Source organism: Camelus bactrianus, chromosome 13 (genome assembly GCF_048773025.1).
Source record: "Camelus bactrianus isolate YW-2024 breed Bactrian camel chromosome 13, ASM4877302v1, whole genome shotgun sequence".
Taxonomy (NCBI): Eukaryota; Metazoa; Chordata; class Mammalia; order Artiodactyla; family Camelidae; genus Camelus; species Camelus bactrianus.
Genome location: NC_133551.1, coordinates 56,162,098 through 56,180,449, shown reverse-complemented (window position 1 = coordinate 56,180,449; position 18,352 = coordinate 56,162,098). Strand labels below are relative to the sequence as shown.

Below are 18,352 nucleotides of genomic sequence, written 5' to 3'. Positions count from 1 at the left end.
TGACCAGGGTTGGGCTGGAGAGGAGGGAGGCTTGGGTGGTCCACCCAACCCCCTCATGGTGCTGCTGTGTGCAGGGATCATGCTCAGTGCCCGGCTTTTGCCCCCAGTGACCTCCTCTTGACCCCTGTGCCCTCCTCTTAAGCCGTTGTGGTTTCCTTGTATCCTGTTGTTTGAGCTGCAGGCCTCAATCTGCAGCAGGAGGTCCCAGGCCTCAGCCTGCTTAAAAGGCTAAAAACATTTGTCAACCTGACTTTAGCACAGCTTTTTCTCTAGAGCTCTCTTCCATAGACCCCATTCCTATGCATCCTTTGTTCCAGGTAGAAGAATAGTAAGAGTCCCAAAGCTGGAGGTGGACTTCATACCCAGCAGAGGGAAGGGGACCACTACATCTGCAAAAATTTGTTTGCAACAATTTGTTATCCTGTATGCGATCTCTGTGGAAACTAGCTCCACCCCTTGAACTCTTGGATTTTATTATAAACCCCTCTGCCTTCTCTCCCCATTAGGCTCACAGTCTTAGAAGCATTAGGCCACTGTGACCTCCTTTGCCTGGCAAAGAAATAAAGCTGCCTTTTCTACTTCATCCAAAACTCTCCTTAAGTCTCAACTCAGTAAACAGGATACGGAGGCCATGTTTTGGCAACAATATTATTTTATGTTGTATTTACTTCGTGCATTTTGTTATATTTACTGGTTCTCTCACAATGTGATACTCTGGGTACTTGGAAAATACATGTATTAATATTTAGAATAGTATGTATTTTTATTTCAGTGATTTTCTATATACTAATACGTTTATGTAATACCCTTAGTCCTCTTTTTCTCTATTTATGTCCTTGCTATTTTATTAGCTTTGTATCAGTGGTTTTTCAATGGAGGGAGGGTATGCGTGTATGAGTGTCAGTCTTGCTCCCCAGAAGACATTTGACAGTGTCTAGAAGCATTTTGGTTGTCGCAGCTGGGGGAGGGGAGCTACAAGCACCTAGTGGGTGGAGACCAGGGTAGCCAGTGCACAACTTATAATGTGCAGGACAGTCAAGCCCTACAAGAAAAAAGCATCAGCCCCAAATGTCAATATTGCTGAGTTTTGAAAAATCCCTCCTTATACCATCATTTGGCTCCCCCCTAATATTTATGTGGCAATCAATGAGTTCCTGTTACAGCCCCCTTTTCTCTCCCTATTAATAAATTATATTATTTCCACTTTGTTAGACATATGACATTTACATTTCTTTATCTCCATCTTCATTTTAGATTTCGATATAATCAATTATCAATGCCAGTCCTTTGGCTGAAGTTTTCCAGTTATCACTTGGTTGGATAAAACTTGTCCTCCCATTAGATTTTTGACGAAGGGCTCCTGAGTAAAATAGCACCAAGTTCTTAAATATCTAATACTGTATTTTCATCGTCTTGATGCTTAAAAAAAGTGAAAACATTGATTCGGTCCTGTTTTGCTTTGTGTGTTGCTCTTAAGAAATCGAATGACAACCCGATTTTCTTTCCTTGCAACTGACTTAATTTTTAAACTGGATCACGAAAATGTTTTCTTTTTCCTTATAGTTCTGCTGGGCTATGTCTCAGAATTGCCTGTTCCTGGATAATTTCCCCAGAACATGGTGGGACTTCCAATAAATAGGTTAAAGATTTTCTTTTAGCTCTGGAACGTTTACTTAGCATATAACTATATATATTAATTCTGTTCTGTTATTTATATTTCCTTCTTCAGGGACTCCTATTGCACATAAATTGGTTTATCTTCGTCTGTTGTCTATGCGTATCCTTTTTTGCTCTTTATTGATTTTTGTTTTCTTAAATGCTTTAATTTTCTTCCACTATGCCCTTTATTATACTTTCTGTGTCTAGTATTCCTCGGACACTTCACAGGTTGGTCTTAATTTCTAAGATATGTCCTTTTTTGGTAAGCTCTCATTTCACTTCTTCCTGCTATAAGTCCATTTCTATTCTGAGTTTTTGAATTTCTTATTTGTGTTGTACTGTAATATTTGCAACTGGCTGTTTAATTATATTTAATGTTGAAATTCTTTTTAAAAAGTATTCTCCTTTGTTTATCTTTTGGGGGAGTGTTTTCATTAGCTAAAATGTTTCATTACTTATTTTCTGTTTTATTCTTATAGAAATGTTGTAGATGTGTTGAGTACCCTTTTTCTGCCTGTGATAAAATAAATGTATAGGATTTTTCTAGACCAGCGATAACAGGTGATCCTATTGGAGTGAGGGATGGAGTGACTTGGGTTATTTGCTTTGTTAGTTCAAGGGCACTCTCTTTTGTTATTGGGTGATCTAGGGACAGTGTAGCTTGTCTCACAGGCACTGTCCCCTCTATCTATGTCCTTAGGCTTATGAAAGCCTGTCCTAGCATGATGTTCGGAAGTGTTCCTCACTCTGAGGGGTGTCTAGAAATTGTAATTTATTGTAAAGTGGATGTGGGGAAAATTTACATTTGGAACTCAGATTTAATACTTGCTACCTGGCGCTCCCAGCTTCTAATCCAGCAGTTGCCTGTGTTTTACAACAGTTCAGTTCCTAACCCTGAATCCTAGCCAAGCTACCTAATGTCCCTGATGGGAGGGTGGGGTCTACCCGGCTGGTTCCCTGTGGACAGGAGATAAATACAAGATGTTATGTCCCAGATGACATGATGCCTTTTTTAAAACTGGGAAAGTTCATATAAATCTGATGATTCAGGTGATCGAGGGACAAGGGGGGCCAAGATGCAGTGCGAAAGTGAAGGGTAGTGGGAGTCAGGAAACAGAAGGCAGTCTGGGTGAATTTTCCATATAAAATGATGACTCCTAATAGATATTTAATTTGGAGAAGGAGGCTTCTAGCTCTCGTCAGTCTTTCCTTTTCTCCCTCACTCCTTCTTTAGTGGCTTTTCCTCCTGGATGGTCCTCCTGTTTTAGCCTTTCTCTGCTGTAGATTTCCTGTTGCCCAAGCCCACCTGCCCTTTAGGCTACAAATCCTTTGCACTGACCGCCTCAGTCCAGGCCAGGCCAGGCCCCATCCCCGAAGGGGAGCAGCTTCTTTGTCCCCAGGATCCTGCCCTGAGCTGACCTGGGCACCACTATAATTTAAAAATTTATTTATTGTTATTTATGCCATTGTATGTATATACACATACACATTGTCTTGATCCTTTAATCCACTGACAGACACTTAGGTTATTTCCATACCTTGACTACTGTGAATAATGCTGCCATGAATGTGGTAATGCAGATATCTTTTCAAGATAGTGATTTTATTTCCTTTGGATGTAAAAGTGGGATTGCTGGATCACATGGTAGTTCTATTTTTAATTTTTCTGAAGAACCTCTACACTGTTTTCCATAGTGGCTGCACCATTTTACATTCCCACCAATAGTACACGAGGATTCCAATTTCTCTACATCCTCACCAACACTTGTTATTTTCTGTGGGTTTTTTTTTTTTTTTGATAGTAGTTATTCTAATGGATGTGAGGTGGATATCACTGTGATTTTGGTTTCTGTTTCCCTAATGATTAGTGACGTTGAGCATCTTTTCATGTGCTTGTTGGCCATTTTATATCTTTGGAGAAATGTCTGTTCAAGTCATTTGCCCATTTTAAAATCAGGTTATTTGTTTTTGTTGCTTTGGTTTTGTTGTCGTTGAGTATAGGAATTCTTAATATATTCTGGATATTAATCCCATATCAGACATATGACTTGCAAATATTTTCTTCCACTCCATAGGTTGCCTTTTTACTCCGTTGTGTCCTTTGATGTACAGATGTTTTTAATTTTTATGAAGTCCAACTCACCTATTTTAAATTTGTTGCCCATACTTTTGGTGTCATATCCAAGAAATCACTGCCAAGTCTAATGTCACAAAGCTTTCCTATATTTTCTTGTAAGCATTTTATAGTTTTAGGTCTTCTGTTTAGATATTTGATCCATTTCAAGTTAATTTTTTACATATAGTGCACTATCAATCACTTTGCTGGGGGTTCCCAAAATGTAGCAGAGGCAACACAAGTTTAAGAAAGAGATGTCCACATTTCTACCCTTGGCTTTTAGTCGCAGATGTGTCTTTCCTCTCCTTCCGCAACAAACCCTTGCCCCTAGCCATGACAAAGGCCATAAAAATGTAAGAAAACCAATGCAAAAATTTATATTTTATTTGAATTCAAAAAATTTAAAATTGCTTTCAAATTCAGGAAAGTACCATAATAATGCAGGACCCCAGGGAGGAAGCCTCATATACAGAGACAGATAAATTAAATGTATATACTGCAGACAAGCCAAGGTGTGTAGATTACATATTTACAGCACTTGATGTTTTCTGAAAACCATATTTATACATTTTATTACATTTACAAAAAAGGCTTCCACTACCGTTTACCTACAATAATGAAAAAAAATTTACACCTTTTTTTCTTTTCTTTTTTGGTACTGTACAAACTTTGTATAATAAAAATATATCTCTGTACAAAAGATTTTTTTGTTTGTTTTTGTTTTACTTTTTTTTTTTTTTTTCCTCATGGGATGGTGGTGGGTATATGGTGAGAACGGTGGGTGAAGGGCCTAGTCTGCCCTGGTCGCTTCCAAGCCTCTGGAGGTGGAGAGAAAATGCCAGAGGTGGGAAAGGGTAAAGCACAGCAGAGTGCTGTGTGCCCCACCAGCATGTGCTCCTTGGGCATCTCCTGGGACTTCACAGCGGGACACAGGGGAGGGGCAGAGGTGGGGCTGAAGGAAGATTCCACTGGTTGGTCTCAGAGGAGCATAATAAGAAGGGGGAAGGGAGCAGCCAAAGAGCTTCCTGCACTTGCTTCCAGAAAAAGAAAGAGATGAGCGTGTGAGTGCGTTTGTCTGGACTGGCCCTCTCGCCCAGGGATGCTGTGACCTGGAGCGGTGCGGGCAGCTGGGCCCCTGGCACGGCCAGACCCAGCTGCATCTGCTGGAAATTGACACCTCTCACTTTAGCCCACCTTCATGGTTCCAGCTCAGAATATGCTTACAAACCGGGCATCCCCACCACTCCATTCCTGCGTGCTTCTATCTGTCATTTCAATATGCGTTATGAACATCTGAGGCCAGCCGGTCACATGTGCACAGGGGCTGAAGCCCGTGGGGACCTTCCCGAGGACAGAGAAAGCGGCTCTAAGTGCCACAGTTTTATTTCTAAACTCATTAGCTTCTCAGCAATACTTATATGGAATTCATCAATGACCCAAGCACGATGAAACTCAAAATAAATCAAACCTACTTGCAAGGAGTTGGAGCGAGTGTGACTCACCCACCTCATTCTTTTCAGTCAGTAGCTCCTAGGTCCTGTCTGCTATGGCAGGGTCCTGCGGGGAGCCCAGGGGCTGGCACCAGCTCCAGGAAGCCTGGGGCACTGGGTCCTTGCCCTGATGCTGCCAAGGTGGAGAGAATGGAACCCAGAAGGACACATGGGTCCCCTGCCTGGCCCAACAGCCCTGGCCACAGTTCTACTTAGAGATTCATCTGCTCCCCCCAGTCTTTGGTCCCCCTTTGAGACATGGGTTTCTGGCAGCTGGTGTAGTAGACTTTGGAGTCAGACCCGTCTGGGTTTGTAACCTGACTCCACACTTACTGTGTGGGTGACGTCTCTTTACTTTTCTGGGCTTTTGCTTTCTCATCCATCCGGAATCAGATGTTCTACATTCTGGGGTTGCTGGAAGGTCTAGAAATGATACACCTAAAGTGTCAGGCACAGAGAAGAAACTCAGTACATGGCACCCATTATTGTTTGGACCTTGGGGCAGGCTCGCTTTCCTGGCCCTTCCCTCACCTCTCCGATGCCTGCAGACTTGGTGTCCCTGTTTGGGCCAACTCTCTTGTTTCTCTTCTCTTTGTCAGTTGACAGTCAGACTTGACCTTGGGCTCATGGCCGGCTTCCTTCCCTTACCTCCCCTGACGTGCCCTACTTTTTCAGTGTTACCTTCGACCTAGAATGCCTTTTTATTCACTGGTTTAGAACTCAAGAAAATTACGTTAGAAAAAAATAAAGAAACTGATTTCCAAACTATTTCTTAGGATTGTTTTCTGCCCTTGGGGTAATCCCCGCTGGCATTCTGCAGCCAGGACTGTCCGTTTACAGACGGCTGGTCTCTGGGTACCCACCGCCCGCCTCGAAAGGCATCCTGCTAACACAGCCACTGTGTCTGCACAAGAGGGGTGGGCATGTTGGTTTCCAGGCCGATGGGCCTTATTCTCCTTCACTTCTTCTCTGTGTTTGTGGGGAGCAGGGCACGGGACATCTTTCATACCCATTTCTCTTTTTTAAGCTTCTGTGGTCTCTTCCGTAGGACTCAAATGGAGGAGAGGTGTGTGTTTGTGTGTGTTCAGGCCCATCCACACACGTGCACACCCACAAAATCCTTTGCTAGTTTAGATCCATAACTTCCTTCCCCCAGTCCGGGCGGAGTGGGAGTCCTCTCCAGGGTGGCAGTGCGGATGGTGGCAGGGCGAGGGCCCAAGTCCCAGCGGTAGCAGACACGGGCGGAGAGACGGACGAAGATGGGCACTGGGCACTGTGCTCAGGGGAGCTTACTTCCTGTCCCCTGGAGAACTGGGAACACAGATCACACCAGAGTTTGTAAAAGAAGGGGGACGGCGAGCAGAAGGTAAGAGAAAAGAGGCAAAGCGAAGGGTTGAAGGGGGAAGAATGAAAGACAGTTAGTTGCCTTGATCTTATCTTTGATTTTTAATCTTCCCAAACTGAGGGTGGGAGTGTAGGCAGGGAAGGGACATGGAAGAATACACATTTTCCTAAGGTTACTTTTCTCCCAGGCAGGGCCGACTCACCTGTTACCACAGGAGACCCACGGCTGCTACACTTTTACAGGCCCAGAAAAATGTTTTTCAGTTTCTTCCAAAATCAGAAGGTAAAAAAAATGAATATAATAAAAATGGCCATGGAATAATGAATCCAGCCTGGATTCTATTCATCTTTATAACAACAGAGTTGTAAAGTATCTTTGTTAAGATATTACTCAAACAGAGGAAGGGGTCCATGCAGGTCATAACACAGCCCTGCTCCCAAGCGCCCTACTCACTGACCCCGCAGGCCTCAATGACATCCCTGTGTGGGGTTTATTTTAATTTCAGCCATTAGCTCTTGTGAAGCATATCACCTTGCCACTCATTTAAAATGTATGTGTGTCTATTCAGTGTGGATTTTCATGCATCTTTTTCCAGAGCCAAGCAACCCATTCTCTGTGCTCCAGGTCTGCGGGGGGGGGGGGGGGGGGGGTCAGAAGTGGGCGGGGGGGCCCTCCGGGAGAGCCTTGGGCTGGGCGGGATGCTCAGGTGCCCACTGTTGGGTCAAACATCAGTCTAGATGTTGCAGTGAAGGAATTTGTTAGATGTGATTAACATTTAAATCAGTAGGCTTTGGATAAAGCAAATGACCCTCCCTAATGCAGGTGGGCCTCACCAATTAGCTGAAGGCCTTAAGAGACAGGGCTAAGGTCCCCTTGACAGAAAGGAATTCTGCCTCTGGACTCAAGAGCACAACTCCTGATGGAATTTCCAGCCTGCAGGCTTGCCCTTCAGACTTGCCAGCACCACAGTCACTAAGCCAATCCCTCTCCCTCTTTCTTTATGTCTATATATACCACATAAATATGTATACGTGCAATATGTCCATATATACTCCCCCTAGATAGGTAAGTGTATGCATATTTGTATGTATTTAAGTATGTATGTCTCAAGAATTCTGACTAATACACCTACTGGGTGTATTTGCTGAGCTCAATGGCTAAAAGCACATTCTTTGGAGCCGCCTGCCTGGGCTTGGATCCTGGCCCTGCTACTTGTGAGCTGTGTGATCTTGGTCAAGTTAACTCCTTTCTCTGTGCCTCAGTTTTCCCATCTGCAAAGCGGGTAACCACAGTCCCGGTCTGAGCTGTGGGGCGGTGCCTCCGTGGCTGGCACGTGGCAGTGCTAGTGCACGGGCCCTCTTACTGGCCGTGTCTGTTGTGGGGGGCTGTCCCGGGTGCACGGCCACCTCCCACCCCCCTCTCACCGGCTGCCGGAGGCGGGGCTCTCGGTGGCGGAGGCGAGGGCAGCCAGGCCCGGGGGCTATACCGCTGTGCACACCGTGCTGACTGTGAACTCCGCCTCAGTGGCCATGATGTCTGTGGGCTGGATGTTGCGGTCGTACATGGGGTTCTCAAACGTGGCCCGGACATTCGTGTTCTCGTGGCCAGCGTAGCCATTGAAAGGAACTTTGGGTCTTCTCCTGGGAATAAGAGAGTGTAACCCAGATGTCAAAAGAGGAGAGACTCAGGTCTCTAAGGGGGGGGTTCAGTCTTCCCTTCAGACGTTTGCAGCTCTGAGCCAAGAAGCCGCTGGGAGGGGGTCTGGCAGCTGCCCTGTCACCTCCCATTCCCGGGCCTGTCCCTTCACTCACCTGTGCTTGTAGAGATAGAGCACAAAGCCCGCAATGATGAGGGCGATGAAGGGCACCAGGATTGCAGCCGCCACCGAGCTGCTGTTGGAAGCAAAGTGGCGGCTGATGGACTCGGGGTCTGACTCCAACAGCCTGAGGTCTGCAAAATCCCAAAGCAGAAACCTCAGGTCAGGCACAGTGGCTGCCACGGAAGGGGAGGCTGCGGCTGGGACACTACCTTCTCCAGCTCATTAGGGAGAGGCCTGATGCCCAGAGCACCACCACCCCCACCTGCCTTCCACATGCACTTGGACATCCCCCTGGAGAAGGGTCTCAAGTGTGCAGGTCAGTCCCAGGGAAGCCAATCTACAGGAGAACCTGAAACGGGGTCCCAGAATAAAATCTTAAAAGAGTGCAGCCCTTTAGAAGTTTCAAAATGTCTTTTGGCCATAGGAGCCTTTTATCCCATGAAACCTTACAAAGAAGCCAAAATATGAAACAGACAAAGATGGAACTGTTAAGCAGTCAGATAGAAATGAGCACTGGGGAGGGGGAGAGGAAGGGGAAAGGAACAACTCAGAAAGGGGGAGAGGAAGGGGAAAGGAACAATCCCTATGTCTGCAAGCAGGATAAGGAACTCCAGAGATGTTTACTTTCTCTAAATGAGGGCCAGCAAAAGAAGCCAGTTAAAATCAAAATGCTGCAGCTGCGTATGAGAGAAGGCCCCGGTGTAACTTGACCCAGTGCTCATTATAATGCAATTAACATTGCAGTTTGAGCCCCCACTCATAGGTTTCTCTGTGTAGCTTCAGGGGTAAAAACCTGCCCCAAAGGGGATGGGCGTGCCAGAGCACAAGGAACCGGAGTTGTCAATTAACCTAAGCACAAGGAACCTGAGCTGACAATCAGCTTGATCACTCAAAGAACCTGAGCAGTTAATCAATCAATCACAAAAATGGCCCTAAGCCAGGATATAAGACAGAAAAACAAAGGATCGGCGCCATTTTTCCTCTCCTGGATTGGCCCGTCCTGTTTTCGGGAGTGTACTATCTTTTACTACTTTTTTACTTTACTAATAAAAATCTTGCTTATATCACGCTGTCTGTCTCTCATTAAAAATTCTGGTTTTTTTTTTTTGGGTGACTAAGAACCAAGGTAATTCTTATTTCCCCTTTCCCGGTAACAGAACTGCTCTGGTTGGGGTGGGAGAGGGGGTGCTGAAGCTTCTGCCTCGGGAGGGTCCCTCTCCTCCCTGCCCCCTCCCTCCCCAAGACTGGGAGGGTTCTGTAGTCCCCTGGACGAGCTGGGACCCCTGTTAAGTGCCCCACCTAACTGAGGGGGCTCTGCGAAGGGACCGGTCTGCTCTGGGAGGCTAGGAGTTAATTGTGAGACCAGGACAAGAACTTGGGTTTCCTGAGGTCTCTCTGGTGTGCAAGGCTGAGTATTTGAAGGGCTGCTGTATGGAAGAGGAAAGGCTCTTTCTTTATGCAGCTCAAGAGGGTGGAGCTCAGAACAACTCTGAGGAGGAGCAGGGTGGAGTGGGAACCTGATTTCCACTTGAGACAAGGAGAAGTTTTCTGAAGGTCAGAGCTGCGTGAAAACACAAGGTACTGCCTGGCAGGCAGGCGGAGGCAGGACGACTGGTGGTGTCAGCCCCGGGGTGTACAGAGCTGGCGCTCAAGCCCCCATGCCTGCCTCCTGTCTCCTCCTGCACTGCTTCTGAGAAGTCAGAACATGGCCCTTCCTCCCATTAGAGGCTCCGGGTCAAGGCCAATCTCTGGAGTAAGATTGCTTGACACTGATGCAGGCAGGGCACAAAGATGCCAGGGAAGAACTAGGGAAGGAAGCCTCCTTGCAGCTCAGTTTTCTCATCTGAAAATGAGGACAGCAACACCAGTTTCCCAGGACTGAGGGAAGACTCCCCTGAGAGCAATGCTCGGGGGGTCTCGGGGATGCCCCAGGGCTGGCCAGATAGTGTTGTGGGGACATATCTGAGACCCAGTGTCCCTTCAGCTGGGGGCTCTCAAGTCTAGGGTTGAGCATGAAACTGTTTGGTAAAGGCAGAATGTATGCATTGTGTATTGTCCTTGTTTCCGGGGAGATATTCCTCCGTGGCTTTTATCAGAATCTCAGAGGCGTCCCTGATCCAAAAGAGGCTAAGAACCCCCGTCTTAGACTGCTGAACTCCACCAATCCCCACCCTCCATCCCCACATGCTGGTTTCTTCCTGCTGAGCTCACACCCCAGGGACAAATGCTAGTTACCAAGTCTTTGAAAGCCGAACTGCCCGAAGCCTTGGCCTTTGACAGAGCCTTGGTAGATGAAGGTGCCTCCGGAGGACTCTGAGGAGACCTGTGATGGTGGCAGCAGAGAGAGTGAGATGGGAGGCATGCTAGAAGGAGCTGGAAGCCCTGCCAGCCAGGCCAGAGACACGCTCCCAGGTACACGCTGCCAAACGGGCTGGCGTCACCCCCACCGACATCGACTCCCTGCCTACACCCAGGCCGGGATGGAGCACGACCGAGGTGCTGGGGTGGGGCAGGGGCACCCACTGCAGACTGAACATACTTTGGAGGGTTCATTCCAGTTCCAATAGCTATTAATTTTGAGGGGCGGGGACTTGGAGACTGAACTGCTCCGTGCTCCCTCTTCCCCTGCCTCGTGATGCTCATGGACCAGACACAGACATGCAAATCTGTGGGCTGGGGGCTGCTCAGCTGAGGGCGTGCCTTGAGGATGCTTGTGCTACTGGTTTCCCTTCCAACTCATGCTCCATCCCAGGGTGCAGCCCTCTGTCTGTTATGCTCTAGGCTGACCTCCCCTCCCATCCCCCCAGACATGTCCTGGGGGACACAGAAGTGGGCCTGATGGTTGACTGTTGTCCCAGGCAGTTGCTCAGCTGTTCCTGGCCCTCTGGAGCTCCATTTACATCTAACACTCTAGCTTCAGCTCCCAACTTTGACCCTTGTTCTCTGACCTCTGGCCACCATCCCAGCATGATGGAGTTTGTTGTCCTCCTGCTACTGATGCTAGCCAAGCCTGGAATACCCAAGGGGGTCCACAGGATACTCCCGAGAATCCCAAGGAATGGACCCCATGTGCCCAACCCTGGAGAAGCCACTTGCTTCTTCTTAGGTGTTTATAAGCAGAGTCACTAAATCCACAGTCCTCTACCAGCCCGTACCACCCACGAGGATGCACCCTGACTCCTCAGCTCTCTGCTCCTCTGGCTGCAAGACCTCTTCCTCCTTTCCACCCCTCCTCTTTCAGCTCCAATTTTCCAAGTCAGGGAAGCTGAGGATGTGACAGGTGACTGCTCTATTCCCCTGTCTGTGAAATTAGAAGGTCTGGGCAAAGCAGTTTCACTGGGGACCTGGATTCCACTTCAAGAATGCCCTTGAATGTAACAAGTCTTTCCCACAAGGGAATGCAAAAGAGTTGTCTCCTTTTCCCCAGGTCCTGGTCCCTTGAGCGGTGCTAAATGGCACACCACGTGCATCCTCAAATGTGAGAAGATGCTCAGTGTTCATCAGGGACTCACCAGCTCCTCCGGGCTCCCATCACCACACCAAGACCTTCAACTTGCTTGAACTTACTCTTGTCCAGCTGACCTCCATTTCCTTGCTTTCTGCTCAAACATCAGAACCTGCTTCATCTTGCTCAGATGTCCTGAACTCTGCACTCTCAGCCTCTGGTCGTTTTTATCTTTTCCTTTGCTCGCTTCACTAGCAGATGAGGACTTCCTTGGTCCCAGTCCTCGCCCCACAGAAAACCTCCTCCCCAGTCTCCATGTTGATCCTAACAGTTCCCACCACCTTCCTCCCCTCCTCCTCCCTGCCAGTGATCTGGGAATCAGGGATGGGGCAAGGGCACAGGGAGGTCAAGGACTGAAGGAGATTTTGCTGAACTTACATGCCCATCTAAAGCCCACTGGTCATCTTTAAACTTATTCACGAAGCTCTCCACAGGCCCTGTAATCTGGTAAACTTGGAGGAGGAGATGGAAATCTTCTCTCCTGTAAACTCCTGGGAAAAGAAAGTTCAGTGGGTACACTTGAAAGATCTGGGAAAATTTCAAAACCCAGATTTGGGGGTCTGTGGGTGTGAGTGTCTGTGTGCGATTTCACGTGCAGATGTTGATAGAAAAATCCCATGTATAATTGGAATTGGGTAAGTATCGTGTGGCCTGTGAGTGTGCGTGGGCTGGATGTGAGGGCACACAAGAATGTGCACATGTGGTTAATGAACAGCAGGATTACTGCCTGGTGGTTGTGCTCCTGACTACACCTGACTTCCTCTGAGAATAAAGGGGATAGGATTTTGTACATGTTAATGGGTCAGTAAAAGCATGGATGTGCTTACAAGTCAGTGGCTGCAGGAATGCAGGAGGGGGTATATCCAGGTGTATGTACATGGGCTTAGGACAATGTCTGAGAGCAAATGAGTGACTACGAATGCTCAGCTGTGTGTGTGCACACATGAAGGAGTGGCTAGGACCGCCTGTGGGGTTGCATCTGAGTGTGTACAGTCCTTCCCTCGTGCATTCACTGACCTACCTATCTAGTCAATGAACACTTGTTTTCTAAGATATTTAGTTTTTCTGAGTATAGAAAATTTGAAAATTGGGGACATCTTGGAAAATGCAGAGACGCATGAAGAAAGAAAATTTCCTCTTGATCCCACTTCTGAGAAATAACCCCTGTTAATGTTTTGGTGTCATTACTTCCAATTTTCTTTCTTATGAATATATATATTTTTTCCTTTAAAAACTGGAGTCACCACAGACATAGGAAACAAACTATGATTACCAAAGGGGAAGGAGGGGAGGGATAAATTAGGAGTTTGGGATTAGCAGATACACATTACTGTATATAAAATAGATAAACAAGGACCTACTGTACAGCACAGGGAACTATATTCAATCTCTTTTAATAAGCTATAATGGAAAAGAATCTGTATATGTATATATGTATATATTTGTGTAACTGAATCACTTTGCTGTACACCTGAAACACTGTCAATCAACTACTCTTCAAAAAAAAAAAAAATCCCAGTAAAACAGGGAAAAAAACTGGAGTCACATTCTAAATGCATTATGGTGGGTATATTTCTTCCCAAATTGGCATAATATTTTATCCAGCATACACAATTATCTATTTCTTTTTAGACAGTTTCTAATCCCCAGTTTTTATGTAATACAAATAGCTCTGTAATGTGAACATTCTTTATTCATAAATGTTTCATTTCCTCTATAACCATTTCTCATGATAAAAATTCTTAGAAGTGTAATTAATGGGTCCAAACATTTTCATGGTTCATGGTACAGATTACTCCCTGGAACTGCACTGTTTTATACTTTGACCAGCACTGCATCAGTACCTTCCATGGACCAGCACTAAGGGTTGTCGCTTAAAAAAGAAGAATCTTAGTCGGGTAAGTGAAAAGTGACATTTTGTGTTTACTTTTTTTTTTTTTTGGATTATTGCTAAAAAATATTTTTCCATTTGTTTATTAACTGTCTGTACTTTGACTTCTGGGAGTTCTCTGCCCATATTTTTGTTCGATTTTAGGGCTATCAGTCTCTCTTTATTTGTAAGCATTCTCTGTATGTTCAATTTATTAATGTTTGGCATTTAACCAATTCCCTCTAGTCTGTGGTGCTTTTATAGTGGAAACAAAGAAGAATAGACACTCCCTCTTCCCCCTCCTGCCAGATGAGGCTGAGCCTTGCGTGACAATACAATGAGTAGACTCATCCTTGAAAAGACTGTGGCGCACCCAAGCTCACCCCCTGCAGGCTTTCCCGGAGGCATGCCTTACCAGCCAAGTGCAGCTCCACACCACTGTGGTCAATCATGGTGGCATTGACCTTGCTGTTGATGACCTGGAAGCCAGTCACTCTGAGCATGGCTGGCTGTTTCTTCCCCTGGTACTCATAGGCCCCTTTCCATAGGGAATTCTTAGCAAAAACATCCCCAGGAACTAGAGGAATTGAGAAACAGATGTGAGAGGGACCCTCATGTGCGCCGGTAGAATTGAGGACACCTGGTGACTGATCCCAGTTCCCTCCCTGAGATTATCTTCCCCAACACCTAGCACGGGGGAGGTGGTGGGGTGCTCTGGCCCCCTCTGCGTCTCAGAGTGGATGGGTGGAGGGAAAGAGAGAGGGGAAAAGTGGGTAAGAAAAAAATGAGAAAATGAGTAAGAAAGAGAGATGGAGAGAGAGAGACAGAGACAGAGAGAGACAGAAAATGAACTAAAGGGAAGAAAGAGGACAGAAGGGGTTGAAAAGATGGAGAAAGCAAAAAAGAAAGAGAGAAACCGATGTCAGTATCACATGGTAGAGAGGAACTTGGGTGAATGAAGTCAGGCAGACCTGGATGCTCATCCTGGCTGTCACTTATCAGTTGTTGGATCATGTGTAAGAGCCTCAACTTCCTCACCTGTACTGGGCACACCTGGAGTTCTGTAAAGCAGGTCAGTTCTCCACTCACCTCATCAGGGCTATTATAAGGGCTAAATGATTGTGCCACACGATGCTGGGCACATAAAAGCACATCATGAATATTAGCTACTAAAATTATTATGTATCCTTATAATATTCTCTAAGGAGAGTGTGAGGATCCGTATTTTAATGAAAGGTAAACCGAAGCTCAAGGGGTGAAGCTTATTCGTCCAAGGACACAGCTGGTCAGTGACCAAAATGGAACTTAGAACTGAGTATGAGGCCAAATCTAGTCTTCTTTCTTGTATAGTACACGTGTTAATATAATAAATAAAAGTATAAGGTTCACAAAAGGATATGATAGTCTAGAATAGTTGTGCACTGGTCAGGCCACACCTGTAGTTGTGTCCAGTTCTGGACGTCACACTTTGAAAGACACAATAATTGTCTTAAAATCGTAACCGTTTCCAACAAGCTCCCCGGGCAGGGCCTGGGTCTGTGTGTCTGTGTGACCAGATACTGGCCAGCCCTGTACCAGGAGGGGTTGGGGTGATCAGTAACTCCAGAGCTCAGCGCTCTGGATGTGCTTCTCAAATGCCTTGGCTCTCTCTTCTGGATGTGGTTTTTGCTTCCTTCAAGCTCACTTCCTCCTAAGGTCTGCCTTGGGTCGGGAGGTGGGTGGGGAAATCTGCTGTCCTCCATGGAGTTTTTAGGCCGTTCCTTTGAATTCTCAGAAACTCATGTGCACGTTTCTGGGTAACCAGGTGAAGGAAGCAATACCAGTTTCCTGAGTCAAAGATCTGGACCACACATACCTGAGGCTTGGGTGAGCGGAGGCTCTCGGGCAGTGTTGACGGGTCTCCCGCTGGCCCGGACCTCTGCTGGGGAAAGAGAATGGAAGAAAGTGGGTTCAGCCTCTGGTCTCTGCTCTACTGGAAAAACAATGGCCTCATTTTTTGACATGAGGTCAATGGGTTCTTTGAGATCTTGCTTTAGACTCATCCTCTTAGACCAGGAGGCGGACTACTTTGATGGTCTGGTGATGCTCAGGAGCCCCCTCAGAACAGTAAAGAGTTAAAAGGAAATCTATTGATCAATTACAGTCATTGAAGCATTAAACCAAGAAGTAGAATACAGTTATATGTGATTCTTGATTACTACATTAAATAACAAGATCAGCAGTGGGTCCAGCAACTGTCATAGTCTTGGAATAGTCAGGAACACAAACACTACATCATGATACCAGTAACAGCTGTAGTGTGACATGAAGATCTCTGCACTTCTGCTGGTGACAAATTCACAGGTATTGCTAACACTGCTACAAGTTTTTGTCTACACCCTAAATTAAAGAAATGTTAAATTTCAGTAAGAGGTAAAGGGAAAGTAAAGATGTCTATTTCCCATCCTAGTACACAGATCTGCCAAGAGCCTCTGTTGAGGACCCTTAGTTGAAAAGCACTTTCGTCCCAGAGGCCTGGCACAAAGGAGGGCCTTCCACCAACCAAAAGTGAAATCCTTGTCCCCGGGTGGGGGTTTCAGTGGGGTGCTTCCGTCCCCTGGAGTGATGATATTAAGACTGAGAAGCCCTCCCAGGCAAAGGCCAAGTCAAAGGTGAGGGCTTTGGGCCTGAGCCCGACCCCTCAGGTTCGGTCCCCACAGTGCTCCTTAGTGATCGTGTGACCTCGACTGGTCCCTTCACCACTCAGAGTCTTGTCTCCTTGTTTGAAACGTGAGAAAATCCTAAAACCTATCTAACAGGGCTATGCTGAATACATGAGGTTATGAACATGAAAGTCACAGTCAATAAATATTAATGTCTTTTCTCCTTTTGTGGAGAAACAACCGGGATATCTATCTTGTCGCCAAGTAAGGGCGGACTCCCCCCTCTGTCTTCTTTGGGAGGCCTCAGAGCTTCAGCACGCCCCTTCCAGCTCTGGAGGTCAGCTTATGTTTGCGTACACAGCAGGCTGTGGACCAATTTTCCACCATGACTCCATGAAGGTACACTTCTCAACAAAATGCCTTTATTGTCTTAGGTTTTATAAGATGAAGGGAACAAAGAAGGAGAAAGCATTTCATGAGCCAGACACTCTGCTAGGCACTTACTTCATTTACTCTTTCTCTCAGAACTGAGGTAGACATTATTATCTTCATTTAACAGAAGAAAAACTTGTTAAGAGGCAGAGAGGTAAGGGGCCTGCCCAAGGTCTTACAGAAAGGGGTTGAGTTGAGATTCAACTGCATCTAAAGCATTTTGTATTTTTAAATGCAAGCACCTATAATAGCATTAAAAATAAAGGAAGTACAAGACTTGTACATTGAAAACTATAAACCATCACTGAAAGAAATTAAAAATCTAAATAAATGGAAAGATAGCCCATGCTCAGGGATTAACAGACTTAATACTGTTCAAATGGCAATACTCCCCAAACTGATCTACAGATTCAACACAATCCTTATCAAAATCCTAGTTGTCTTTTTGCAGAAATTGGCAATCCAATTCTAAAATTCATATAGAAATAGAAGGGGCCCAGAATAGCCAAAACAATCTTGAAAAAGAGCCAAAAGGAGAATTTACACTTCCCAACTTCAAAAGTTACTACAAAGTTATAGAAATCAGGACTTTGTGATAAAGGCATAAGGACAATTATGCAGACAAATGGAGTAAACTTGAGGACCCAGGTATAAAGCTCACACATTTGTGGTCCACTGATCTTTGAAGAGGGTGCCAAGACAATCCAGTGAGGAAAGAATAGTCTTTACAGCAAATGGTGCTGGGACAGTTGGATAGTCACATGCAATAGCGTGAATCTGGGCCCCAAAACTCTTAGAAGAAAACATAGGCGCACATCTTTGTGACCCTGGATTAGGCAATGGTTTCTTTGATATGATAATAAAAGCACAAGCAAGCTAAGAAAATATAAATAAATTGAAGTTCATCAAAATTAAAATTTCACTAAGTGAAAAAATTCTAACTCATCAAGTTGCATACATTAAATACGTGCAGTTTTTGTATATCAATTATATCTCAATAAAACTGTAAAAAACTCATCTGAAAAAATTTAACACAGGACAAAACAGAGCTTAAATATTAGGTGATGAATGAAACAAGAAAGTATTGTAAATTAAAAAGAAAAATAAAGTGAAAAGACAACCCACAAAATGGGGAAAAGATTTGCAAATAATGTATCTGATAAGGGTCTTATATTCTAGATGTATAAAGAACTCTGGAAGGGACTCTGGACCAAGATGGTGACATAGGAGGCTCCCGAATGCCCCTCCACACACAGACACACTGAATGTGCGGAGAGACAGATCAATTCTCTCTGAGAAAAATCCAGAAACTAGCTTAGTAACCCCTACACTTTGTGAGACTGAGAAAATACCCACATCAAAACGGGTAGGAAAGGTGAGACACATTCTGGCCATAAACCCCCACCCTGGCACAGCGCCATGCAACCAGGAGGAGGGAATCCCCAGCTCCCAGCACTTCCCTGGAGTGATGAGT

The 18,352-nt window shown here is 45.7% G+C and overlaps 1 protein-coding gene across 1 annotated transcript in view; it reads right to left on the bottom strand.

Annotated features, from left to right (window-relative positions):
- Positions 1 to 4,231: 4,231 nt before the first annotated feature.
- The window catches only part of CSMD2 (CUB and Sushi multiple domains 2), a 575,735-nt gene continuing 561,614 nt past the window's right edge, over positions 4,232 to 18,352 (bottom strand). The window contains exons 65-71 of the mRNA XM_074376903.1: positions 15,660 to 15,722; positions 14,220 to 14,381; positions 12,313 to 12,425; positions 10,665 to 10,752; positions 8,422 to 8,560; positions 8,035 to 8,250; positions 4,232 to 6,576 (exon numbers count right to left, since the gene is read on the bottom strand). Of these exons, the coding sequence (XP_074233004.1) occupies positions 8,091 to 8,250; positions 8,422 to 8,560; positions 10,665 to 10,752; positions 12,313 to 12,425; positions 14,220 to 14,381; positions 15,660 to 15,722 (725 nt within the window). The 3' untranslated portion in view covers positions 4,232 to 6,576; positions 8,035 to 8,090. The remainder of the gene's footprint in view (positions 6,577 to 8,034; positions 8,251 to 8,421; positions 8,561 to 10,664; positions 10,753 to 12,312; positions 12,426 to 14,219; positions 14,382 to 15,659; positions 15,723 to 18,352) is intronic.